This window comes from Taeniopygia guttata, chromosome 19, assembly GCF_048771995.1.
Source record: "Taeniopygia guttata chromosome 19, bTaeGut7.mat, whole genome shotgun sequence".
In the NCBI taxonomy this organism is placed as follows: domain Eukaryota; kingdom Metazoa; phylum Chordata; class Aves; order Passeriformes; family Estrildidae; genus Taeniopygia; species Taeniopygia guttata.
The window spans coordinates 3,193,036-3,220,447 of NC_133044.1; the positions used below are offsets into that span (position 1 = coordinate 3,193,036).

The 27,412-nt window shown below is 51.4% G+C and overlaps 2 protein-coding genes across 5 annotated transcripts in view; one reads left to right on the forward strand and one right to left on the reverse strand.

Moving 5' to 3' along the window:
• Positions 1-931: 931 nt before the first annotated feature.
• The window catches only part of SPATA22 (spermatogenesis associated 22), a 65,829-nt gene continuing 39,348 nt past the window's right edge, over positions 932-27,412 (reverse strand). For 2 of the 4 annotated variants that reach the window (XR_012058694.1, XR_012058695.1), the window contains exons 10-16: positions 12,682-12,899; positions 11,267-11,423; positions 9,023-9,108; positions 7,090-7,292; positions 5,933-6,062; positions 4,686-4,896; positions 2,591-2,985 (exon numbers count right to left, since the gene is read on the reverse strand). The gene's annotated coding sequence lies outside the window, so the exon portion shown is untranslated. Of the gene's footprint in view, positions 1,975-2,053; positions 2,115-2,590; positions 2,986-4,685; positions 4,897-5,932; positions 6,063-7,089; positions 7,293-9,022; positions 9,109-11,266; positions 11,424-12,681; positions 12,900-27,412 lie in introns of those variants that run through there. The other 2 variants (XR_012058696.1, XR_012058697.1) reach the window with 2 other exon arrangements.
• Positions 2,985-27,412, forward strand: part of LHFPL7 (LHFPL tetraspan subfamily member 7) — a 57,474-nt gene continuing 33,046 nt past the window's right edge. Inside the window, exons 1-2 of the mRNA XM_030288269.4 lie at positions 2,985-3,672; positions 13,397-13,535. Of these exons, the coding sequence (XP_030144129.1) occupies positions 3,385-3,672; positions 13,397-13,535 (427 nt within the window). The 5' untranslated portion in view covers positions 2,985-3,384. The remainder of the gene's footprint in view (positions 3,673-13,396; positions 13,536-27,412) is intronic.

Below are 27,412 nucleotides of genomic sequence, written 5' to 3' on the forward strand. Positions count from 1 at the left end.
TAAAATCCCCTTCATCCTCCTCCCCAGGCAAATCTGCTCCTCCCGCACCTGCCAAGGACGTTTGTCACCGTGTCACGGCGCTTAGGTTGATGTCCGAGGAGATCTCTGCTCTAACAGCTTTACAAACACTGTGTAAAGACTGTGATTATAAATTCTGGTTTGTGCCATCCCCGTGTCACCCCTGTGCCATGTAACTGTCCTGCCCTGGCTGCCCCAGCCGTGCCAAAATGATGTCATTAATAATCATTGCCTGAGTTTCTGCACCGTCTTTCATCCAAGCGTTCCAAAGCTCTTTACAAACACTCAGTAATTAAGACTCATAAATGGTAAATGAAATAAAAGGTACACGGGGATCTTCCAGGGCTGGGATGGAGCTGTCTCCTGGGCTGATCAACACCCTGTAGTAATTGCATTTTCTCTTTTGATATTATTTTTGTTAACTGGTGCTCTTTGATACAGTTTTGTACACATGCCCAGAGGCTGGCTGAAGCATAATGAACTATTCTATATGGTTTCTGCATAATGAATGGAATTATTTAATTGGCACATAACCTCAGAGACTGCTAATAGACTAAAACATTCCGAAGATGAGCAAATTGGAAAGAATGGGATGACTCAGAGAACACTAAATTAATGTTCTGCCAAAAATTTTGCACCCAATCCTCTTGGGTTTCAGGGTATATACACAGGGGTTGAACAAGGGTGCAGTGATTTACACAAGAGTTTGACACGAATTTCCTTCCCTGGATTGAAATTTTCTCTCTTTCAGAAATTCAGAAGGGCTGAAACTCCAATCCAGAGCTGCTCACTCAGCCTTGGACCTGGATCTGAACTGGAAGTGTGAGTGACAGCAGGTGCTGGAGTCTTTAACAGAACATGACAGTTTAATTATCTGAGCAATCAGTTAATTAAATATGACTTCAGGACATGGGTTGGCCAACGTCAGAGAAGCTGAAGGACTCCTCCCTAAATGAAAATATTAAAAAAAAAAAAAAAAAGCTGCCTCACTGCTTGATTTTTTTTTCCTCTCCACAGCTAGAAAAAGAAGTAAACTTTAGTATTTGAAAAGATCTGAATGGAATGATCATGTTTGGACAGATATAATAAAGCAGAACAAGACTTTGCTGCCTTGGATAATTACTCACGGGGCACTGCTCTGCTCAGTTACAGCACAAACCCACAAATGTAACACGTTAGAGGCCGTTCCCATTTCTCCCATCTTTGGGATACTCCATTTATTCCCATGACGTTGGGATTCTCTCTCATATATAGAATTCTCGCTACCTTGGGAATCCAAATACCAAAAATTATATGAGTAAGGACTTCAACAGCTGAGATCTTGCTCTGGAATAAATAATAATATCCTAAACACATCAGGAATCAAAGATGTTTTTGCACAGAAACTCACAGCACCTTCAATTAGAGACTTGTATTTTCCTCCTATTTTTTTTAATTTTTTTTAAATGGGAAAACAAGTGTCTGCATGCCCACACAAAATTCCTGCAAGTCTGGCTGTGGCTGACCTCAGTCCATGAACCTCATGGGAACGGGAGGGTTGGTACCTGTGCTGAGCATTTCAAAGAAGGGAATTCTCCCACGTCCCAGCCCGGTGAAAATTAACTGCTTTTATTAAAACCTTATTAAATTCCTCCCTGTTTCCTTCCACGGGGCACATTCCCAGGGAGGGAGGTTTGTTCAAGCAAAGGGTGAAGAGTCTCTGCCTGACTCCCAGTGGGTGAGTTAAAACTCGAGGTTTGAAGTGTAAAATGGGGGTAAAAAGGTACAAAAAAAGGTTCGTTCCCAGCGGGAAGAGCCGTGTTGGTGCCCTCCTGCTCAGATGTGCTGGGCAGAGCTCCGGGAAGCAGCACTGAGTGGCAGAAAGCAGAAAATTCCCCTCTCCAGCTCCTGAGCTCTTCCCTGCTCCTGCAGGAGCGGAGCCTTCCTGCAGGGCTGCGGAGCCACTCTGGAATTATTCTGAATTTGGGAAGGCAAACGGGCTCGTTGGCACCTCCACCCTGCCCAGATGGCATCACCAGCGCTGTGTGGGACTCACCTCAGATGACCTTTCTCCAACCCACAGTGTTTCCCCTAGATTCTTATGGCATCATAAACATCTGAAAAATAATAATTTAATTTAACACCATCTTCTGTTTCTCCGTTATTTTCCCCCCCACCTTTTGCTTATCTAAATGCCTGAAGGAATACAAGAGGCGATGCAGCACATGCAGCACTCGGGTATTTCTTCAAACCAGGGATATGGGGGGGAAAACAAGGCTGGGTGGGATTTTATCCCTTCAGAGCTTTCCTGAGGTCCCAGGACGAGCAGCGGCCGCGGCATTTCTAAAAGCGGGACACGGCCACAGCCGCACGGAGCCCGAGCGCTGTTGGGGGACGGAGCCGGAGCGTTCCCGGGGCTCTGCCGTGGGTATTTACCGGCGCTGCCGCAGCACTCCGGGCGCACACCAGGAGATGGTGCCAAGCCCCCGCCTTGTGCTGCCGCGATCCGCACGGGCTTCCAGCACTCGGAGCCCTCTCCAAGCGCTGAGCTTAAAACAGCAACCAACGCGCCCTGGATCTAAAGGAAAATCTCTTTTCTTTTTTTTTTTTTTGGACCAAAAGCTGCCCAAATGTCTTTACCTGTTTCAGCGCTACCGGTACTAAGCGCTCGAAACTCGCCCGAGGACAGTAGCGCAGGATAAAGACATTTTTTGCTACATTTTAAAAAGGATCTGATTCTTTATGCGGTTGATGGACGTGGGACCGCTCGGGGGAACAGCTGAGCTCCTGGAGACCGAGAGGCACATACATAAAACATCAATCCGTGCTGCATGGGCACCGGGAGGTGCAGCAGGAATAAAACCTGATCCATGAAGTTTTTAGAACGACTGTTATAAAAATCCATCTGCACTGGGAGGCGCAGCTTTTACACCTCAAGTGAGCGCAGCCTCCCGGGCAGCCGCTCTGCCTCCAACACCTTGGAGAAACCTGCGGGATTAGAGGATAAACCTGAGCCCGAGCCCGAGCCTGCCACGGGGGGTTTCAATCCCCGCACCCGCGTTCCCCACGCGTGTCCCCGGCAGCAGCGGAGCCGCAGCATCGCCGTCCGCGGGCACGGAGGGCGGGTTAAAAACCCCGCCGGTAATTAACGGCGGCAATAACCCGAGCCTGCAGCGGGCGGAGAATCGCTGTGAAACCCCCCAAAAGCGAGCGCGCAGGTGACCCCGCTGCCCCCGCCCCATTCCCCCCGCCCGCCGCGGGTGTCGCAGCCGCGCCCCGCGGGGGGGGCGGCGCAGGGAGCGCGCAGGGAGCGCGCAGGGAGCGCGCAGGGGCGCGGGCAGCGCTGCCGGCCCCGCGCCCGGCCCCGCGGGCCGCCCCGCGCCGCCGATGCTGTCGGTGCCGGTGCCGGTGGCGGGCGCGGGGGCGGCGCGGGGCTCGGGCTCCCTGCCCCGCCGGCGCACCATGTGCAGCGGTGTCGGCTGCTTCTGGGCGCTGCTCTCCGCCGGCCTCCTGGCCGCCTGCGCCGCCGCCTTCCTCTCGCCGGCCTGGCTGCTGCCGCCCGGCCGCGCCGCCGCCGGTTTCGGTTTGCTCTGGCGCTGCTCCGGCCCGCCCCGCGGCTGCCACGGCTCCGCCGGTCCCGGCGGCTTCGGAGACATCCCCTCCGGTTCCTGGCAGGTGAGCGCCTCCCCGCCGCGGCACCCCCCACCGCCTCTCCCGGGTTGCCGGGTACCGCCTGGCAGCTCCCCGCATCCCGCCTGCCCTTCCCCTGGACTCCCCGGCATCTCCCGTCACCTTCCCGACATCAGCCGTGTCTGCTTTGGGCTCTCCGGCATCCCTCATCACCTCCCCGGCATCCCCCCCTTGCCTGCTTTGGGCTCCCCGGGGTCACCCCATCATCTCCTGGCCTCCCCCCAGACCTGCTCCAGGCTCTCCAGTGCCTCCTGTCATCACGCCAGCTTCCCTTGTCCTGTCTTCCAGACCTGCTCCAGCATCCCTATCCTGCCCAGATCATCCCAGGCATCCCCTGCAACCCCCATGCTGCCCTCGAGCATCCTCTGCATCTCCTCGTGCTCTCTCCAGCATCCCTTCCATCCTCTGCATCCCACCCGTCCTGCCTGAGCATCTCCTCAGCACCCCTTGGGTGTCCCGTGATCGCTGTGGGGTCCCATCCCTCTTTGGGATGTTTGGCTGTTCTCGGGGGGTTGTGTGGAACCCCCGTGCCAGCGTGGGGGTGAGCGCAGCCCCAGCGCGGTGCGGTCCCGGCAGTGCGGCGGGGCTGACCCGGCTGATCCCCGGCCCTGCCCGGGCTGGGTGTGCGGGAGATGTTCGAGATGTTCCTGTGTCCCCAGCGGGGCGCTGCGCATCACTCCCGCCTGAGTTTGCTGTGCAGGAGGGAGCAGGGAGGTGGCTGAAACTGCTGCTCCTGAGACACGTGGATGCAGAAATCCAGCCTGGATTTGGGGGATCGTGGCTGTCCCCCTGCCCGGCCACCCGGGGTGATGCCCCGGTGCCAGGTTTGGGAAGGAAGGAGGTCCAGACCCCCCCGCTGGCCCCATGGGGTTGCTGTGGTGTCCCGGGGTGACAAAGCCCGTCACGCTGGGTGTGTGCAGGGACCGCACAAAGCCCGGCCCAGCATCCCACCGCCCGCTTGGCCCTGTCCCTTCTCCCTCCTCTCCCTTTCTTCTTACCCCGTCATTCTGTGCGTGTGAATCCCTGTCTCTGCTGGGAGCACACGAGCTCGGACTCGCTCCGGGTCACGGCGTGGCGGGGTCCCCAAAGCCAAAGCCAAAGCTGCGCGGGCACAAAGGGCGGCTGCCACCGCTGGATGGCTCAGCTGCCATGGAGCTGCGCTGTCATCTCTCCCAGGACACCAGGGATTGCTTCGATCCCATCACGGTCCTTCAAATTGGCATTAGAGACAAATATTGTGAATTGTAAAGAAAAGAACCAGCTGTATAAACTCCTAACTATTTATATAAAAAGGTGCAAAAATGCTCTTGTTTCCATGGGCTGGCCTTTGTTCAGATGTTTTTGCAAATGTGATGCAGATAAACACTTCCAAGTAATAACAAACTTTAAAGATAAGAAGGAAGCTCAGCAGTGACTCATTTGAACAAGCTTCAGCCTCTGAAAACACTGAGACCCAGAATATAATGTAGCACGAAGTCTCTGAGTTCCTGAGCTTGTGCTGAGAGATGAATAATCACAACATTGAGGGGAATTTGCAGCACATTTTGGTGACATGTCCGTGTCACCTTTATTAATAGACCCAAATAATTAATGAACAACAACCAGTGCAGACTCTTTCGGGGAGAGCGCTCCCTTACCATCTTTCTGCCATGAGGAGGGGGAGAATACCTGTTGTGATGGTTATTTGATGGGCTGCAATGTAATCAAATAGTCCTGACAGCTTTGCCGAGGCAGGAGACAGCTTTGGCTTTCCTGCATGAGCAGCCTGCGAGCCCGCACGCCTCGGTGCTCAGCTCGGGGGAGCCGAGAACCCTGTCCACGAGTTCAGGCAGCAGATTTCTCCGTTTTGGAGAGATGGGGAAATCGTGGCTCTTTTTTCTTTGCTTTCAGAGCCGTGACGTTCATTCCCAACCTTTCCAGCGATCTGATGGGCAGCTCTTAAATCTCTTTAAATGAAAGCCGAACGTGGACAGGAATCTGGGAGCTCCTGAGAAGAGCCTCCAGCGTTTGCTCAAGTGGAGTTCGCTGCAGGAGGGTGGGAGCTGGGGCTGCCGGGGGCAAAGGGGCTAAAGATGCTGTGGGGCTCAGGAGCTCTTCTGGAGTGGAGCTGGTGGCACATCTGGGGATGCTGAGAGCACACCTGGGTGGGTGCTGAGCACGCCTGGGTGGGTGCTGAGCTTACCTGGGTGGGTGCTGAGCACACCCGGGTGGGTGCTGAGCACACCTGTGTGGATGCTGAGCTCACCTGGGTGGGTGCTGAGCACACCCGGGTGGGTGCCCACCCGCAGCCGGGATGCCCATCCCTAGGGAACATTGTTCTTTTTGTTTCCTGCTCCAATGTGCCGATTTGTTGAAGGGTGGGGGAGCGTTCAGTCCTGCAAATGATAGTTAATGCCAGTTGTGTGTGCACTTGGGGGATTATGTTAATCGTGCTACAAATGATGCTTTGAATCATGTCTGGAGGTTAATTAACATGCCTTTCTTCTCTTAAGAGGGCCTTCATGTCTGCTTAGAGTTGCTGGCTTTTTTCTGCTTCCTTTCATAATTACTTTGCAGCTCTCTAAGATCATGGGTACCTTTAATTTAACCCTGTCAGTGCTGCTGGGGCTTTGCACGGAGCTCAGCATCATGATTATTATTTGATGGGGTGGAATATAATAAAAACACCCTGATGGCTGCAGATGTTATGGACAGGCTGAGACCTTGCAGGAGCTGATGGAAACTGGAGAGGGTTTGGCTGGAGCCAGAGGAGAAAGGAAGGTGATGGTGAAATTGCTCAGGCAATTTGTGAGAGAGGCCCTTAGGATCTGTTGTGGGATGAGCTGGAGCTGTGAGGGCTGCAGAGGGGCATCCCAAGGTGTGCAGGTACCCTGGGGAGAGGGGATTGCCCTTGGGAGGCCAAATGGAAAAAACAGGTGAACTTTTGAGCTCTGAGTGGTTTCATTGCATCTCACAACTTTTCTTTTTTCCTGGTGCCAGATCACTGTGTACGTGCAAAATAGTGCTTCATCCTCAGCTAATTTATTTTCTCTTTCAGTGGGAGCATTTGGCTCATGGGTTCCTGTCTCAGTGCTGCACTTCGGAAGCACTGCTGCCACATTTCAGATTTCTATTTTTATTTTTCCAGATAGTCTCCAATTATTTTCAGGCTTTGCCAAGCATGTAATCTAAAATAACAAAGAAGCCGATCAGCCCATGATATTCAGGTTAAATCCACATGGACCATTTGCCTATGGAGCCAGTGATGCCATGCTGGAGCAGAGCCCAAAATAACCTGCTCAGGATGGTGGGGAGGCTTTGCCCAACCCCAGCAGTTCCTTGAGTGGGTCTTTCCTGGGCTTTAAAGCAGGACTTGAAAAGATTCAGCAAAGCTTAGTGAAAATGTACAATAAACCTCCTTACCCTTTTATTAAATCTTCAGTGCTGGTTTGTCACTGCATCAGTTCAGCCCTGGGTCCCTGGTGTCATCTGGGGTTTGCCCTTTGGGGCCAGGTTTGCAGATCAGCAGCCCTGATCCCAGTGAAGAAGCACATGGGGTCCTCATGCAGATGGGAAGAAATCTGTCACTCTGTGGAAAATCTGCCACTCCTCTTCCAGCACAGGCTCTGGAATTAGGGAGAGAAGCAGTGTGACCCAAGCAGGGACTCGTGTGTGTGCTGGCAGAGTCTGCTCTGCCTCCAGAGTCATGTATCAGGCCAGCACATTAACTTGGGATTATCAGGAAATCAACTTTTAGCTCCTCATCCTAAGAACTTCCCAAGAGACCAGCCTCTGTCTGCCAGTCCATTTGATTTTTAATTGCACTTACACAACCTTGGCGAGAGTTGTAAGCACTAAACGAAAGGAATTCTTGACATCACCACCTTCATGCACATTACCCCAGAGCAGATTTATCTGCTCTCATCAGCACACAGACTTTTCTGACCTACATTAACAGGACTGAAAATACCTGGTGTTGGGGAAACCTGTAATTGCTGGGCTGTGGCCCCACATTTCAGCGCCCAAGTCCCAAACCAGCCTGCTCTCAGCTAAGCCGGGCTGAAAGGGGAGCTGGGGCAGGACCAGCTTAAGGGTGGGCCGTGGGAGGTCAAGTTGATTAAAAATGCAGCCAGGCTGCTCTCAGGATTAGTTCTGCCCCTGCTCAGAGGGAGAGGGAAGCTGCTTTGCTTGAACAAAGAGGTGGTGTCAGCCCCGGGGCCAGGGGGCTCAGCTGAGCCAGTGATGGGTGGGTCACACGGGTCACAGTGGGACATTCTCTGCATCCTCCTGGGGCTGCAGAGCCAGTGGGACATTCTCTGCATCCTCCTGGGGCTGCAGACACAGTGGGACATTCTCTGCATCCTCCTGGGGCTGCAGACCCAGTGGGACATTCTCTGCATCCTCCCGGGGCTGCAGAGCCGCTCTGGCTCTGTCCGGGGTGCTGCTCTGGAAAAGGCCGATGGGTGAGCGGTGTGACCGCGGGGCACTCACCGGCCTCGGCCGCCAGCGCCAGCAAAGGCTTATCCCAGGGAAGGACAATGACAAAGTGAACGGAGGAAGGCCCCGATCGCTACCCAGCACACTGCACTGCTTGCTGCCTAATTAAAATTTCATTAAGTTGGTTCGAATCCCTTGATGGAGGTCACAGGCACACCATTGATGTGCTAATGTCTTACTTTTCCCCTTTTTTCTGTCTTTCACTACTATCCATCATCCTCTTAGATAAAGCAGTGCCATTAGGAACTGCTTTCCAGCATCCCCAGATGCAATGGCAGCGAAAGAGAGACAGCCATAATTCATCAGACATATTATCTGTCCCTTATTTTCTCTCTAATTAAAAAAATGCCTCCCCCACGCAACGTGAATCAGTTTGGGCATTAACTCTTCTGGTGCTCTGTTGAATATGCTGGTGAGCTGGGAATTGGAAAAGTTGCCTGGAAGGCCAGGACTGGCTGAGCATTGTTTTAGTGGAGCTGCTGCTGAATTTAGCGCAAAATTAGTGAATTTAGTGCTGAATTAATGCAAAAGCAGCTATTTCTGGGCTGGGGAGAGACACCCTCTGTGAATGTTGCGCTGTGGGCAGGTCCCCATCCACCAAATCCTGCAGCTGAAGGGGAAGAAATGAGGGCTGGAGCCTGCTTTGCATCCCTGTGGCTCGGCCAAAACATCCCAGCTCAGGGGGTTGGGACATCAGCCACATCCCTGGTGGCATCACCCCTGGGCTCTGCTGCTGCTGCCCGCTTTGGGACCGGGTGACAGCGGCACTTCCCAGCGGCCCTGGGCACGGATGGCATTTGCTGCCAGCTCAAACAGGCAGGAGAAAGCGCTCAGATGGCGCCCAAAGGAAGGGAATTACCGGGGAGGAGAAGCCGAGGATGTGTGGGATCCTCCTCCTGGCCGTCGCTTTGATGCCGCCCAGATGGCGAATGTTTGTTTCTGTGCCTGTGGGGGAAATACGAGAGAGCTGTGAGGCTCCACCCGCCCACCGCGGCCCGCAGAGACTCCCAGGTGGGGATCCCAGCTTTTCCCGGATCCCAGATTTTCCCCGATCCCTGCTTTTCCCGGATCCCTGCTTTTCCCGGATCCCAGCTTTTCCCGGGATTCCCAGGGAGACGGCAGAGGAGGCACCTGCCTACACCTCCGGGTGCTGCCAACATCCCTGCAAATCTCAAAGCTCAGCTCCCCACTCAGCACCTCCATCCTGATTTGGTTTTTTAACAAGGTTCAAATCTCGGTATCCATTTGGTTTTTACCTCTGCAGGTGCAGCACTACTCAATTGAACCCCAAAACATATTCCCATAAGGAATATTTGATCACACAGAGCTCTGATAGGAAAGGGTTGCATTTAAAAATGAAAATGGTTGGATTAATTTTGCCATTTCTCTTACAGTTGACTTTACAGGTTTTCTCCAGCTCATTTTGGGTTTCTTAGATATTTTCTCCCAACAAATATCCCCAAAAAGCACTTCCTTTTTCTCACTGAGCCTGTGACTTTATTTCCCAGTTATTTAGGGCATTTCTTTTCTGCCCCCATTTCCAAAGATGCTGAAGCATCTGAGCAGTGCTGGAACACCCCAGCAGTCTGTAACCTGGCCCTCAGCCTGCTGCTCTGGGTACCACAGGCCCCATCCAGGATGGCAGCTGTTGGTGGATGGTCAAGTGCCAATTAATAAATTGCATTATTAAACTAATGTGCATCATGACCCAGTTCATAGTGATGGCAGGAGCTTTGCCAGGTTGGTTTATCTCTGCTGAACCAAACACTAGGTAGTGTTTCTCAGCCCTAAAAACTCTCCTGGAGAGTTTATTTTTCCTTCCCCCTTCCTGCTTTAATGCTGGCTTTCAAATATGAGTTAACTTTTAAAAAGTTTTCATTAGGGATATTAAGGAATTCTTCCCAGGACAGCCATTATGTGACATTTTAATTTTGATTTTTCTGGTGCATGAAACAATATCCTCAGCAGATTTATTGCTAAGTGAGTGGCCCAGCCATGGCATGTGTCAGACCTGTAAAACACTAAAAAACAGGCAGGGGATTGTTGTTAATCAGAATTTATTACGCTACATAAAGGCATATTTACAGTCCCACCAGGGGACAATTAATTTGTTTGGGGATAAACAATTAATCTCCCTGGGAGTGGGAGCAGAAAATCTGACATGGTTTTATGTCTTTTCCCAGCGTGGCAGAGGCAGGATTGCTCACAGCCTCCCTGGGGGCATCTCCCTGGCACTGCCAGGGGTCAGCAGTGCCCAGGGCTGGGCAGCTCTGCTCCTCCCTGGCAGGGTTTGCCCTGGGAGCTGTGCTCTTTACTGGGATAAATGGGGTTTTTTCCTGCCCTGTCTGAGCAGGGCTCTCACAGGCTGCCTCCTGCATCCCTGCTGTTCCTCCCCACCCTGTCTGTTTTTGGGTTTCAGCCCTTGCATCTATTTCCTGCATCCTCTCCTTTCTGCTCAAGATGCAACAGGCACAAGCAGGGAGGAGAGAGGGAGGTACTGCACAGTGGGAAGGAGAGAATTGCAGCTGCTATTCTTTGCTACCTTTGCTCCATGGACTTCTTCAAACTTAAACCTTATTATTTCTCTTTGAAAGCAGCTTTTTGATCTTTGCAGGAGCAAATCCAGTACATGGCAGGAGCACAAATTCCCAGCTGAGGCCATGGGAAGGTTATGACAAAAGCAAAATTTCTGTTTTCCAAGAGCACATGCAGTGTTTTGGCAGGTAATGTCAGCACCCAGCCAGCAGAATGTGGGAGCCAGGCAAAGAGCAGTGCTGTGTCCTTTTCTACTGTCACCTACTTTTGGGGCAGCTCTGCCCCTGCTACTCCTTCTGCCCCCAAGAGCTGCCTGGCAGCTGTTCAGTGGCTCAGCATTCCTGGCCCACATGGCAGAACCCAAACCTCACCATTTTCTTCCCCTATTGCCACATGAATCTTCTCCCATTTATTCACAATGAGACCTTTGTTCCCTTTGCCACAGCTGGATTTGGTGGGGTTTTGGCCACCCCTGTGCACATCAGGATGCTGCCAGCCCTGAGACCCCTCAGTCCTGTTGCCAGACCCTGCTGGCAGCTCCCAAACCAGACCTGCCTGTTTAACTCACCTGCACCCAGCCTGTTTGTGCCTTTTTCCTGCCACTTTGTCCTGAAAAAGACCTTCACACTTCTCCACAGGGATTAACAGTCTGAGCAGCTCATCAGTTGTTTCCAGCAGGAACTGTGAGTTTTTAGGGGATTTGAGCCATCACAATTAAGGAGAACCTAGATCATTAAAAATAATATGCTTCACACAAGAGAGGAACCAGCCTGCTTCACAAGACCCCTTTCTGCTGAAAAATTCATTGCTCTAAATAATTAATGGTCCTTGCAAAGGAGGATGGTTTTGCTGGGCGGAAGGTGGAATACAGACGCCAGGCAGAGTAATCCTTTTTTTTGTTATGAATCCAGATTTCCTGGCTGTGCTGCTGCCCTGGGAGCAGTGGGGGAGCAGGACTGTGGCTGCTTTCCCCATGGGGCCCCAGGCTGGGAGAATGTCTGTGAATGGGGTCATCCCATCCCATCCCATCCCATCCCATCCCACCCCATCCCACCTCACCCAAAACCCCATGGGTCCCTCCTGGAGTAGGGACAGGGCAGGGGTCCTTGTGCCTGAAGCCCTGAAGCAGCACTTGTCTGTCCAGGTCTCAGAGCCTTGGAAGGCTCTGGGGAGGAGCAGATTTCCCTGCTGGAGCAACCTCTCCATTTCCCTGGGTAGTTTTTGCACTGCTGTTCCTTCTGCTTTGCATGTCAGGAATTCATTTGTTGCTGGGACAGCATTTGCATTGCTCAGTGCATAAATAGGCTATAAATAAGATGCTGATTTCTAATCACTGCACAGCCCTGGGAGAAGCACTCACTCCAGGGTGTCAGGTGGTGCCTGGCCTGTCCCTCTCCAGCACCAGGGTGTCCCTTCTTGGAGCAGTGGCAGCTGCTGGGACACAGCTGGCAGTGCCAGTGTCACCCAGCACCAGCCAGTCCAGCTGCTGAACTCCAGCTCAGCAGTGAGGAAGAGAGGAGGACACAGGGCAGTGCCAGACCTGTGGGACAGCACCACTGATGGGAGGGGGATTTTAGTTGCTGGGACCCCCCATGGGCATCCCTGGGTAAATCAAATTCCTCTTCCCCTGCTCAGGCTGCCTGTGGTTCCTGCAGAATAAATTATCTGTAGCAGATTGTTTGTGATCTCTTTGGGAAGGGGAAGGAAATGGAAAGCTGTACTGGGGTTGTTTCTGTAATAACCACGGCTGCACAAAAGCTCAGGTAGAGGGGGAAGATAAAAAAGGCAAACTGTGCACTGCTGACCATAATGTCTCTCCAGGACAAGAGGGCTGGACAAGGCTGGGAGTGGGACCTGACCTCCTCAGAGCAGCTCCCACACAGGTTATAAAAACCAGGCTTTTCAGGGAGGTGGGAGTGAGACCTGCCTTGGAGCTGTGCTGCTCCAGGGAGCTGAGGAGGGTGTCACTGCAGGGTGACTCACCAGAGCCAGCAGCATTCCCTGGAATGTGCTGGGAATGACAGGAGTTGACGTGGCTGCGCAGAGCTGGGCCCGAGGTGTCCTCACGCTGTTTGAGAGCTGTCACCAGCTGGGTGCCGGAGGAGGAAGGTCCCCTCTCTGCCCCTGGCCATGCCCCTGGCTGGGCTGGCAGTGTCCCTGCTGGAACAGGCCACCCTGCTACCACTGCCATCCGCTGTCACCTGCAATGAGGACAGAAACAGCAGCAGTCAGTGACTGAACACCTGTGCCCAAGGGCGAGCTGTGTTGCCATGAATTAATGCTTTTCCCCATTTTTAGGATACTGGGGTGGGAGCAGCCTGCTGTCAGCAGAGCTGCAGTGAGCAGCAGTGGGATCCCCAAAATGCCTGCTCATTGCTGGGGCGGTGCTGCCCCGGGATCCATCTCAGCGCTCAGCACTGACACATCACACACATCCAATGGCACTGGTCTCAGGACGTGGCCCTTCATGCAGTCATGCACTTGCAATTGTCGCTGCAGCCCCAGTGCCAGTGACCCCTGGAGCAGGGCATGGCTGAGCCTGGGGCTCAGGACCGAGCCGTGAATTGAAGCAACAAAAGGTGGAAGGGAAAAGGTGGGAGAACCGCCCATGACAGGGTTCCACTCCCCACTTCCAGAGGGGGATTTCTGGGGGGCGTGGGTGGGGTGACCTCTCTGACAGCCCCCTGTGTCCTTCCAGACGAGCGCTGTGCTGTGTGCGGGCGGCTGTGCCCTGCTGGCCCTCAGCTCCCTGCTGGCCATCGTCGCTGTCGTGCTGCCCGGCGGAGCCTGCGAGCGCCGAGTCTGCACCCTGGCTGGCTACATGCAGACAGCAGCAGGCAAGTGCTGGCTTTGCTCTTTGGGGGGAAAGATGGGGTGTCCTGGCATGGCATCTTGGAGCTCAGCAGCATGAGGAGCTTGCAAACCCTAACCAATGGTGGGAGAAATGCTCTTTCAGGGCTTTTCAGTTTAGTGATTGCTTCCTGCATTCAGCACAAAACTCTTGGACATCACCTCCAACCACACGCGGGTCTGTGGCAGAGCCTGGGCTGCAGGTCCCCCTCACTGCCCCCAGCTCAGGATGTTGTGTAGGACAGGAGGCTGTGGTGAGTGGTGAGACCAGCCTTTCTGCTGGCACCTTCTGGGGTCCAGCAGATGCTCCCTGTGACGTGTCCAGTTCCATCTTTGTTGTTAAGCCTCCGGAGGGATTTCCCTCCCTGGGCTTTACACCTGCCAGGGCTGCCCAGCCTGTCCCGTATCTCCCCAGGCAGCCCTGGTGATGCTGCATCCACTTAAAATTCCTTTGCAATTGCCTTTGCTTCTGCCTCGGGGGAGTGCAGAGGGAGAGGGCAGGAAGCTGGGGAGGGACAAACCCCACTGGAGACTTGTCACCCCTGCAGGGAGCCACATCCCCGAGGGTTGGACCGAACCTCCCAGCTGGACAAGAGCCATGACAGGAGATTAATGCCCCTTCGTGTCTGTGCCTGAGAATAAACTCCTTTGCTTGGAGAAATTCTCAGGGCCAGCCAGGCTTTGTTCTCTGCCTGGAGCATTCAAGCTGCTTTGGGGGAAATCCTGTTACACGCTCTCCTCTGCAGGGCTCATCCTGTGGGATCTGATCTGGGACAGATGGAGCAGGACAGATTCCAGCCATGGCTGCTCCAGCTCAGCCGGGCTGTGGGGCTGCTTGTGCTGTCCCCTTGTCCCAGGCTGGAGATTCCCATCTCTGCTGGGTCCCCTGGTGTGGGACAGAGGCTGCAGGAGCCCCATGGCAGATCTCAGCTCCAGGGATGAGTCCCTGGCAGGAGATCTCCCCTACAGGGGATAATTGGGGTGAAAAAGGGGAACCCCACATTACCTTTGCCTGGGGGGTGGCACATCCCTGCTGCGTCTGGAGCAGATACAAAGCGAAGGATTAGGAAGAGTCCCTGGAAAGGAAACTGACTGTGGCAGATAAATACAAATGAGGAGCTGCCAGGAGTTCTGGTAATATTGAACAGGCTGTAAATAAACTGTAGGCTCTAAGCGTTATTGACAAATGAAAATTTACTGGGGACGTTTGAGCAAGCTAATGGGTTGCTTTAAACCCTGGCATTGCCTGCTAAGCATTTTGTCTTGTGCTTTTTAATTTTGTGCACTGTGGATTAATTCCCATTCAGAGCCAGGCAGCCCTGAGTCAACAGAATTAAATGGTTTAATGTATTTGGATTCAGAAATGCTGCCCCTCCATAATTTCTCTCCTTGTTGCCCCCTCCCTCCCTAGGAGGAAGCTTTTCAATAGAAATCAGCTTCAGTGAGGTGACAGGGAGAGAAACTCCTCCCCAAAAATCCCATTATCTCAGAGAAAAACAGGGATTTTAGGATAGATGAAATTACAGGGGAGGGAAGGAAAGCAGAGCAAGCAGGGAGGTTTGGTAGAGGAGCTTTCTGATGGGAGGTGGGGGGCAGCTCTGCCAGAGGGACCCCTTGAGATGCTGGCAGAGCAGTGGGGGTTTGTTTCTCCCAAATCCCAGATTTCCCAAAGTCACCTTTCCTCTGTCTGATCAGATATTTTCCCACTGATATCCAAATTTTGTTCTCCTTTTCCCATTTCACAAAGCCAACTTGAGGTATTCTTTTAGAGCACCAAAGGTATGAGTAAATCAGCTTAATTCTATTAAACATTAATCAGGAATCCAATGTCCTGATAAAGAGCCAGGAGGATGAAACACGCCAGAAGTGCAGGAGCAGAGGTACCAGCAGAGCCAGAATCAGCCCCCACAGGCTCTGCACTGTCTCAGAAGGATGCCCTGAGCTGCACTCAATAAATCCAGGTGCAGAGGCCAAGGATTGATCCCTGAACCAAACAGGAACCAATCCTGAGGGCAGCCCCACAGCAAGGCTCAAGCTGCAGTTTTAACATTTTCCTGCTGTTTATTTGGAGAGCCAAGTTGTGCCTTCTGCAGCCCCAGAAGGGAGGAAGATAAAAACCTCAGGCAGACAGAGCAGAGCTCTAATTGCAGATGCAGACAGGCCACCAGGGTTCAGAGCTGGGCTAATTGCCACCACATTCTGAAAACACGAGTCCTGATGCCTGGCATCCATCCATTCCTTAGGAAAAAAGCCCAACATATCCACACAAAAGACAACAGGGTGATCCCTAATGAAAGAGTTAATGAGCAACAGGGAGAGGAGGAAGGAGAAAGGAACATTTGCTCAGCCCTCACACCCTACAAAGAAAAAGCTGCCTCTGAGAGATTTGATGGGGTTCACTGAGTTGCAATCTCAGTTTTCATCAGCCTCACTGCCCTGGGAAGGCCAGATTTCTGCTTTGGGGGCTAGTGGTACTAAGGGAAGGATGATGGGTGACCACGCTCCAGCACTGGAGCTGGTTCCAGCACTGGTGCTGCTTAGGAACGAGTCTTCACAGGCAGGATGAGCAGCCTCCCTCATCCCTAAAAGCCTCAATAAAGCCAGGATTATGTTGTTGCTTTTAGGAAGCTTTTCTCTGTGTGCTCTTCAGGCAAAGGGCACTTGCTTTGCTGGCAAGGGGTGGCTGATCCAACCTGCCAGAGGCCCCAGGGCTGCAGGTCCTTTCCCTGCTCTCTGGTGCCTGGCAGGAGGAGGCTGCAGAGTTTGGAGCCTCGCTGAGGGCACAGAGCACAAGGAGCCTTCAGGAAGAGTTTTGCTTTCACCCCACACTGCTCTTTGTCCAGTCTTAGCACCATCAACTCACTGCTCAAGACACGCCCAGCGCTGAGGGAAATGATCCTGACCTGCCTGTGCCTTTCTAAAGTTCTTCTGGTTTTAAAGAGCAATTTCCCAGCAGTGCCACGACAGAATCAGAACAGTCACAAGGCTCCAGCAAGACAGGCAGAAACCCTCAGTTATGTAATTTAGCCACACTGTAATCCCAGGTTTCATGGCAGTCCCAAGAGCTTCTTCCTGGAAAATTTGATTGCATTCTGCAGCCAAGATGCCTCTTACTGGCAGCAGCATGGTGGCATTACAGAGATGGCCTCAGCTTTAGGTCAGTTAAGCAGCAGAGCAAAATACAGGAGACTTTGTGATTTTTGTCTGTTTTTTAGACACTGATCATCCAGTAAGGACACAGAAGGAGGGAGAATGGTTCATTTTCAGATCAGTGGGAACCTTCTAAATGTATCAATTCCCAAGGACTGAAAATCAACCTAGATTAAAACTGTTTGTGCCATTCCCAAGGGAGAGCAGCAAGGATGGGTGGGAGGTTTGGGGCAGGCTGAGGCAGCAGTCCCTGGCCAGGATGCTGTCCCGGTGTCACAATGTTATTTAGGAAGGCAGCACATGATCCTTCCCCCTCATTGCACCTCCCATCCCTCCCTGCATCCCAGCCCACCTCTGGGATCGATGGTGCCCTGTTTGTCCCAGCTTGTGCAGGCTCTGCATGGCAAACAGCACCATCATCTGCATCAGTATTGATCCCTCAGGCTCCCATCGATCAGCCTGGTGACACATAGGTAATGTGTAATTAGTAACTTAGATAAAAACAGCAGCAGGAGGGAGCTGCCAGACCAGTGTGTCCGTGGAGCAGCAAACAGAGGGCTCGTGGCTGCCTGGTCATTGCTGACCTGCCATTGAGCCACTGAAACTCTTCCTTTGCCTGAGGTTTTGGACCCCTCCCATCCTGCCTCTCTCTCAGAATCCAGATTGGAATAATGGCATGAGGAAGGCACTCTGCCAAGCATCCCTTCCCAACACACTGCTGGGGATGCTGGAGAGCAACATCCAAGGATGGTGCAGTGGGGACACGCTCTGGGTTCAGTGTCCCAGCACTGCCTTGAGGGGATAGAACTGGAGCAGACACCTCCCCAAAGCAAAGGGGAAATTTGGGGTTGGGAGCTGACACTAAAAAGGTTCAGGAATGGCCGAGGAGGGGAGGGTCAGAGCGTTCCCAGCCCGCAGAGCTGTGCTGGGGCAGACCCAGCTGCTCTCCTGAGGGGCGTTGGTGGCTGTGGAGCCCCGTCCTGTTGACGCCGAGGGTTGTTTGTCAGAGACATCCTTGGGATTCGGAAGAGGAACTTGGCAGCGGAGGCAGGGGGGAAGCAGAGCCCTGTTGTCCAGGCATTGATTTGATTTTAAATCATCCCAAGCTTCCCCCATCCCTGTTTAAAAATAGCATCTTGGCTTTTATCACAGAGCCCACGCCGTCCCTCTTCTTGTGGCAGAAAAAACATGCTCAGTCCTGATGCACTGACATTGTGGATGTGTTCAATCAAAAGCATTAAGGAAATGTTGCCATAAAGCTGTTTCCCCATTTAGGAAAGGCTCCTCTGAACTGCAAGAGAAGCTCCCAAAAGAAGCAAAGTCCAGTCTTCCTGCAAGGTTCTTGGGCATGAAAGCAAAACATAGCAGCATAAAACCTGAGCCTGGAAACGTGTCCAGTTCCTGGATTGCAAGGGCAGCTTGTTTGTCTTTCTCTGGAAAGAGCAATGCTCCCATCACAGCTGCATGATCCTCACTGCTCAGGTGCTCACTGCCATCCTCACCCTCTCCCTCCACATTTCACATCTTGTCTTTGCCATAGAGACAGCGCTCACACCACTGCAAACCCTGATTCCACCCCTGGTGCAAGGCTTTTTTCCCCCTGCTTTCTTTAATTACATTAGCAAAGCCAAAGAACTGCCTTTGGCACGTTATTATTCAGTCAGTGAACTCTCACTAATTCCTGACACAACCAATAAATATCTGAGGCAGGAGCTCACTGCCAGGGAGCTGGAGAGGGGCTCGGTCACAGCCCAGCCCCACTGCTCACTTCAGGGCCAGTGTTGCTCATGCCTGACTTACCTGTGCTCTCATTTTGTTCATTTGCACTGATGCAACTCCTCTTCTGTAACACTTTTTGCTAATTTCCTCCAGAATTCAGCTCAGTAAAAGCCACAACCATCCAGAGCCTTGTGCTAGTTTGTCCTGGAGCAAGGACTGCCCTGAACCCTGTAGAGATGCTGGGCACCAGCACCAGGCCCAGGTGTTGGTGCCCATCAGTCCATCAGTCTCTTATTCCATCAGTCTCTGTGTGCTCAAGAATTTGATGAACTCCTGTTAGAAGCAACAATTGACTTTTTTTTCCATTTCCCTCCCAGCTGGGAGGTGTTGTCTGGGAGGATGTTGAAGGGGGAAAATTAACTTGTCAGATCTGCAGATCGACGGGCATGAAAGGGGAACCACAAACATCAACTTCAGCCTTTCAGGAAATTTTTACTTCTACTGAAGCAGTAATTTCTCTGTGCTCACTCACTTGAATGCATACATTCAAGTGACAGATCATCTTGGTTTGAGAACAATTTCATTATTTTACTTCCAAAACCTAAAATCTTCATTGGAGAGCCAGGCCATTAAACATGGCAGTGACAGGAGTGGGGCTGGCAGCTCTCCTCACAGCCAGGCTCCCTGCCACAGGTTAAGTGCAGATCAGCCTTCCCAGCTTGTTTCACACGAGGTGCAGAGCTCTGAAGGAGAAGGGGCCAGACCCTGGCTGTGCTGTAAAGCAGCTGAGCCCTGCTCCAGCCCAGTGACAGATGATAGAGATTCATTTCCATCTGACATTTGGACAGATTTCTTTCCTCTGCTCACTTCTCAAAGTGGGCTGTGATTCTCTCCAGGTGGGTTGTGCTGTTTGGCACAAAGCTGCTGACTTGGTGCCCTCCCTTCAGGCCAGGTCCCAGCAGCAGCAGCAGCAGCAGTGTGCCTGGGCTAATGCCAAGAGCAGAACATTCCTCAGTAGCCTCATTTAGAGAATAAACCAGCCATGTCCTTTCATTGGCTTCTTGGAGAGGGACAATACATTTCCAGTGGCATCAGTGACAGAAGCAATATTCTTTCATTGCTATCATCAGAAAAAAGCAGCTTTATACTGCAAGAAAGAACTATTTCACTTGTACAAAACATATTCTTTATTTCCTTAAACCTGGGGAAATCCTTGTCATATTAATATGTGTCTGAATTGCTTCTCTTTCAACAGTTCTCCCAGGGATTTGATCTCAGACCAGTTATTGCACTTGGATGCAGTAACAGTCCATAAAAAAGTATATTCTGTAAATAATAACAGTGCTTTGTAATAAATGGAAACTACAAATAACAAGTGCCACTGGGACTCCAACACTGCTGCCCCCGAGGAAATGCAGGTCCCAAGGAGCCCAGCACTGTGCCAGAGTCACGTGTTTCAGATGGGAAATTCCATATTTCATTTGATTCCCTCTGCCTGAGACTCTCCCTTCAGTTTACAGGCAGTTGTTCTGCTACAAGGCAGGACGTTTACCTGGATTCTAACACTTTCAAGGCACCAGGGTGGGACTCATGGGTGTTACCAGAAGGCTCCTCAAGTCACATCTTTCCAAGCAGGCTCCTTCTTGAATTTTTGGTGAGGGATGGCTTTGATAATGGCTAGTTTTTCATGAAGTTTAATTTATCTTACTGGTTGTTGCAGCAGAGAACAACAGCAGGGGAGGGTCCCCTTTCCCATGCAAGTTCAGGTTGTGTAATAAACCAGATCCTGCAAGGCTTGAGAGCATTTATCATTTAACAGCTGTCATTAGTGGCTGCCCAGCCTGCTTGTTGCATGCCCACAGTGCTGAGCAGGATCACGTCCTCTTATCTCCTTGCTGTGGAATTACATTCAGCTGAGGTTTCTTCTCACCAACAGTTTGACTTCTCCCATTCCCCCTCCTTGCCTAGCTCATGTTTGTGGCTGTTGCTGGGAAGATGGAGACAACCCTGCAACCCTTTCCAGGACCACCTCAATGTCCTGCCTTGCTGTGGGGAGGGAGCTCATAGCTGAATTTCATGCATCCTGAAGCAATTGTGTAGACATCACATCATCTTTATTGGCTCATCCATCTGCACTGAGTGCAGGGTGTAACACTGAGGAAAAAAACCCTGCCTGTCCTCTCTGATGCTGGCAGGGAGCTCAGGACTGTCAGGAGCAGTCTGCAGCTCAGGGATGCATTTCATGGAGTTTTGGTCAGCCCCAGTGCTCAGCCTGGCAATGCTGAAGTTTTTGGCCTGTTGCTAATACCAATATAAGCAGGATGGAGCCAGGCTTTGGCCTTGGGGGGAGATATAAGTGTTTGATGGGCTGGTTGGATGCTGGCTGTAATTTAAAAGGCATCTGAAAGTGGGGACCAGGACCTGTCAGGACACAGAGCAGAGCAGTGTATAGAGAAGCCATCACCAACATGCTGCCTCAAATCCTAAAGGTTGACATCAAATTTAGGACAAAGCAGTGAGCCCCCAGTGCCTCAAAAAATCTGTTTTGCTGGAATTAGATGAAACTCATGCTATCTGTAGATCCACCTTGGAGGTCATTACAGCCCCTGGCTGGCCCAGCCTTGGTGAACACAGTGACAAATCTGGGTGGCAGCTGCTGGCTGTCTTTTGTGTCACAGATTGCCCAGGCAGTTATAAACTCTGCATCTGTGCACCACAGTCTGGCTTTAGGAGCAGGGGTGCAAAGAGAGAGGAGTTCCCTGAGAAAGGAACAATGAAGATCTAACAAATGGGTCTTTCCACCTCCTCCAGTCCTGCTGACTGTGGGACAGATCTTTTGGTGGGACTTTCAGTCCCACTTTGCTTGCTCTGATTTGGCTCCAGTGTCCTGGATAACTGGGAGGTGCTGCTGGCTGAGCTGGGGAGCCAGCCCTGGGAACTGCCACAGGAGCAGTGGCTCTGGGCCAGATGCACTTCCTTTTTGCACAGCCTGACAATGCAGAGGTCTCTGTCCTCCTGTGGGCACGTAGCACAGCTCCCAGGCGAGCTCTGCTTCGGAAATGTTTTGCTCTGCCTTCCTGTCTGAGCCTGTGCTGAGCTGGATTCCTTTGCTGGAAGGAACAGATCTGCTCAGAGGAGAAATTTACCCTGCACTGAGTGTAAACACAGATGGAAACATGGTGGAGCCCTTTCCAAAGTCAAGGGAATAAATCTGTTTAAAAGGCTGAACACCTGGGGCAGTGAAAGAGCAGGTGGAGCATTAACCCCAGAAAGGACAGTGGGGAGAGGGCACAAACTGCACAATTAAGTGGAGAAATTACCCCAAAGAGCATAACAGAAAGGAGAAGAGGCTCTTTTATGGATCTTTTTTAAGATTTTAAGAGTTTTTTGAGCCCTGTGAGTTGCATCTTGGGCACTTTGGATGGAGCAAGCAGATGAGGACTAACCTCATTTGCCTTCTCTAGGGCACCATGTGAGGGACACAGCCCACGTGTCCTCCAGCTGCTGGGAGGGATAAGCAGGATTTTCCTCTCTGGTTAGGCAGCTATTGCTGTGCTGCAGGAGCCCTGGAAGGACAGGGCATGTTCACACCTGATGGTTTGGTCAGCTCTGCTGCTCCAAGCCAGTACATTTTCTATGTTCTACAGTAACAGCACTCCTGAACAAAGGCCTCAGTCCTGCAGGGCTTTATTCACTTGCTTAACCAAAAAGCTAAAAACATGGATAAGCTTTGGATGGCTGAGAACATGTGAAATTGGGTTCTCCTCCCAGCCGTAACCTTGGCAGAAGCACAGCTCTGGCTGCTAAAGCCCATAAAATGAACAGCCCCTGTTGCTCCTGATAGGGGTATAAAATTATAATTACTTGAGGAGTGACTTACGATTCAGTGAAACAAGGATCTTCTCCTTTTTGATTGAATTACTCAGTGGTTATTCCTAGAAGACTGGAAGCAGATGGCAAGCTCTGGCCAGGCGTTTAACAACTTGAGTTATGGCATGGAGGGGATGGAGCTGAGCTCCAACCTGCTGCCCCTGCCTTCCTGCTTGCTTTGGGTCCCCATCCTGGGGTATGCCTCGGGAAAGGAGAGGCTGGAGCCTGGGACAAGATGGTTTGCAGCCATGGATGGAGAAGTGGAGCATGTCCAGCAGCAGAGGGCTTGTTTTGCAGCTCAGGTGGCAGCACAGAAATGCAAAAATGTTGTTTCTGTAAGTCCAGTGCTGCTTTGGCCCAGGTAGGCACACCTTGACAGCAATCCCAGGGTGTTGTATCAGGAGCCCGTGGATCTGGGAGGTGACAACTGCCCTGGTGTCACACAGGAAAGCTCCCCATCCCTGCAGGCCCAGGAGGAGGACGGATGGATGAAGGCAGACAGTCCCCTGGGCCGGGGTGGAACAAACACTGCTGTATAATTTCTGCCTCACTGCTCCTCCTGCCCCCATGTATCTTGAGCACATCAATAAAATCAAACAGACTATTAGCAGCACGTCCTGCTATCAGCCATGGATGGGCATCAGGCAGCCATGCAACCTGCATTTTATGAAGTGCTGCTCCTACCACTGCTGGGGCTGCAGTGATTATCACATCTCCTCACAGCTGGGCCACACCACAGCTTTTATGAGCTACCCTGCATCAAAGGCCCTTTCTTTTTAAAGATAAATTAACAATTCTCTCCCTTTCTTTTTATTTAATAGCATAACAGCCAGCTGATTACTAGGTGAGACACCAATCTTGTTGCTGAGCTGTGCTTACTGCATTGTCTATTTGATTCTTTTTATTGAATAAGCAAATGTTCTCTTGGAGCTCTGAAATACTTATGAGGGAGACTCATTTTCTGCTGCTGTGATCTCTTTGTCACGGGTGGGTGATGTATGAAAAGGAATTGCAAATAGCTGTTTACAGCAAGCAAAGTCACAGAACAGCCCACTTCAATTTCTGCTATCTGTCGGAGGTTGTTGTTAGTGATGGTCAAAATTAATTAAGCAGGAAGGAAGAGAGCAGAGAGGCACTATGCATCCAGTTCTGCCATTGAAATATTAATGGTGAGCTAATCAAGAAAGAGTATCTATGAATATCTAATCAGCTCACAGTTTGCAGTTTTACTGAAGCAGTGAACTTCTGGGCAGCAGCCCTTTGCAGGAGGTGTGGGAGGGGAGGTGGGCAGGCTGCTCCTGATCACTCTATCAGAATAAACAAAGAGCTCCTGCCTGTGACAGGGCTCAGGGACATTTTCCTTCCACATCTCCCATCCCTGCTGCCGCTGGATGCTGCTTCATCCTTCCTGCTGTCACCTACAGCAGCCAGGCCAGTGTCCAGCCCACAGCATTCCCAGTGCTGCGTTCCTTCCTCCCCAGTGCCGGAGGAGAGCTCAGCTCCTCCAGGACTGAGCTCCAGCCTCTGTCCACATCCAGGTCTTGGGAAAAGGCTCAAAATTGTACCTTGGACACACAGCCTGGCCCTCTCCCTCCATGCCTGGTACAGGCACCCCACAGGAGGCAGCAGCTGTGTCCCTGTCTCTCCTGCCAGCACGTTTCCAAGTGGGGTTTCCAAGCTTTTCATAGGGAAACAGAAGGTGGTGGTTGTGATGCAGGGCCAGGCTGCACTGCAGACCCCCCAAGCCTGCTCAGCTGCTTTCTCCCACCCACCACACAAGCAGGGAAAAACAAGAGGAAACAATCCCATGGCAAAGCTGGGCTGATTCCAATCAAAGCCACAAAAGTAAATGTCAGTTTTGGGTGCCAGGAGTCGTCAAGCATCATTTCTTTCTTCAGTGTCAGTAATGAGGGCTGTGGCTTTGGAGATTTCGATTGCTGTGTTTCTGCAAACAGTTCCCTCCTCTAACCTCTTGGAAATTGGATTTTGTGGGGCTGAGCAGTTTGTGTGCAGCAGATAGCAGCAGGACTGATAAGGAGAAACCTGTTTACACACTCACTCTCATCTAATACTACAACTGGACAGGCAGCTGCCTAGATTATTTTTTCAATTTCTTTTTTTTTAAACACTATCTAGTCTAATCCTTGTTGGCTGAATGTTTTGCTGCTTAACTGGGAGAAATCTGAACTAGGCAGTTTTAACATGTAACAAACATGAAAATGATGTGAAGAAAAGGATAAAGGTAATAAGTAAATCTTAAATGACACCAAGGAAGAATCAAGTGGTGATCAGGAGGGAAGAGAAAACCTGTGCTGTCCTGTGTGAGGTGGTATTTTATGTGCTGCCAGGGGAGTAGGGACTGGGTACAACTCCAAATGCAGAAAGGAGAGAGTTCTGGCACATCGCTCTGACAGCCACAGGAACTTTCTGGGAAAGGAAAAGCAAAGCAGATGGCATCAGTTAAGAAGAGTGGAAGGTACCAGGGATGTCCAGGGAAATGATGGCTGCATCCATTGTTTGTGGGAGGGAGAAACCCCCTCACTGCAGGTGTGTGGGTGCTGCAGTGCCAGCTCCAGCTCCTGGGGCTGATGGGGAGCGAGAGGATTTGTGCAGGAGGAGCTCTCTGCAATGTGCTCCAATATAACCCAAATCTGTCAGCCTTTAGGGCTTGCTGAGAAGGTCATCTGTGAGCATGGCTAATTATTTCAAGCAAAGCAGCAGGCTAATGCCACTAACCTGCTCCCAGGGACTGAGCTCTGCCCTGTGCCTTGGCTCCCTAGCTGCACACAAGCTGCAGGGAATTACGGATGCATGAGAGTGTGTGCAAAGCTCATGGATATAAACAGATCCCACTGGCATGTACCTGGAGCACAGAGAGGAAAATTCACATTTTTCATAGCCTATTCATTCAGTTGTCATGAAAATGCTGCTCCAGCCAAAAGGCAGAATCTCTTCTTTCTGCCATTTAATTTTCTTTAATCTGCTCTTGACATTTATTGAAAGAAGTATTTTACCCACATCAAAGGCAAAGATTTCAAAACATCACATGGAAAAAAACTTAAGGTCAGTCCAAGTGAGGTTATGGTGGCTGACATGAGATGAAAGACTCTGGTTTCCACAAGGAAGGTCTGTGCAAAACAAGAGGCCATGCTGGCCTGTGCTCTGAGGATGGTTCATTTGCACCCTGGCAGGAGCTGCAAGTGGTGGGCTCTGTGTGTCTGATACCTTCAGCAATTCAAGCAAGGCTGTCCTTAATATGAACAGGTTCAAAAATAAAAGATGCCTTGATAACACGAGTTTTCAGAAGGCTCTTCACTGGGGTGAAGTGTTTCCCATGGCTCTGCCCAACGCTGGCCCAACTCTCTTTGCCTGGGGCAGAGCTGGGCCCTGCTTTGCCTTCACCCTCCATGAGGGAGTGATGCTGCTTCTCACATGATTTAATGAGCCAAAACACTTGACAAGCTGAACAAACTGCTGAAAGCGCATCCAGTAGAGGGGCCAAGCCTGCAAGATGCCTCTGGATGTGTGGAACATCCTGAATGCCAATACTGAAGAAAGGTGTAAAATGTAAAAGACCCTCAGAGAACTTCTGCATTTAGTTCATTTTGCATGGGTAGAGGTAACAAGCTGACACAAGTTAATTTATAGCTTGGCTGTATGCTGATTGCAAAGTACACATTTCCACTCAGCCACCATGAGTAAATCACTTTCCCACTGGTTCTCTTGGCATATAAAAGAAATTTCTCCCTTCTCGACATTTAAAAAAAATCCTAATATGTTATACACTCCATGACTTTATAGCATCTTTAATATTTAAAGGGCTAGAATCTATAACCTCAACCTTTAACAAATGTACAGCAACGTGATAACAAATTTGCCTGGAACAGCTGCTATCTTGGTACCAACTGGCACGAGGAGGAGGGAAGTAATTGGCTTGTTTTCAGATAATTACCATAATTGTAGTGACACCATTTGGATCACATCTAACTGCGTTCCTGCTGCAAGTTGGATAATTTAATAATTGGCAGAATTTAGACTGACAGTAAAGGTAAAGTCAGCATATGGTGGGGAATCAGCAGGCACCTTCCTGCACTGCTGGTACAGGCGCTGCTGCTGTTGCTGTGAACTTTAGCAGAATCATTTGGTTTTGCTGCTTTTCTTGAGCTCTGTCACTGGGCCACATCTTTGCTCCTTTTCTGATGCTTGTCCTCGTGAGAACACATTTTGCACCTCTTGAACCTTTTGATTTGAGATCAATCAGTTCAGTCCACTCCTACCCAAATTACTACTTCCTTTGTGCTCTTGAGTATTTTTAGCTGTCCTAGTTCTGCTGGGGGCTTGTTAGAGCTCTGCACTGAACGGGGATTAAACCATGGTCAGGTGCTCCCTGGCAGCAGCCAAATGCCTCTCCCAGAGGTTGAAGCCAGGCTCCCTGGAGCAGGGCTCGTGTCCCTGGCTGAGCTGCAGGGTGCTGGGCACTGCAGGGAACCTGTTCCTCTTATTCCTTGCTGTACTTGCTGCTGGTGGCCAGCTGAAGGGGATTCAGCAGCTCCTGTGCCTCCAGAGCTGAGAGCTGCCAGCAGAGCCCAGGAGCTGCAAGGTAAGGCCAGGAGGTGGCTGAGGCTGCTGGGGGAAGGCAAGGAGGTTTTTCAGCTCAGCTTCTTGGGCACTTTTGGCAGGAGATGCAAAAGGAGCAGAGCACTGAGCTACTGCCCTGCAATGCCTGTCCCTAGCCCTGTCCTGCCTTTTTCTGCTTTTCCAGCCCCCAGATGAGAGATACTCCTAGGGTACATCTGCTTGTTTTGCTTGTGTGGCTCTTCTGCTTTAACTGGGCTGAACCCAGACACCAGGGGTACTTTCCATGGGTGCCAGTGGGTGAGGGGGCTGGGGATACACCCTGAGCTCAGGTCTGCAATGCAGCCCAGGCCTGGGGGATCCATCAGATGCTGGAGAGAACTTTGGAATGGAGCAGGGGAAGGGCTCATCTCTAATAGACCCCTCTGCCAAGATGAGGTTGATGGCTCCATCCCAGACTGGGCACACACAACCCTGGCACAGGAGGGAGGGAAAGGGGATGACTAAAAAGTAAATCCCCAGGTTCTGGTGGGTGGTCTCCAGTGTAGTG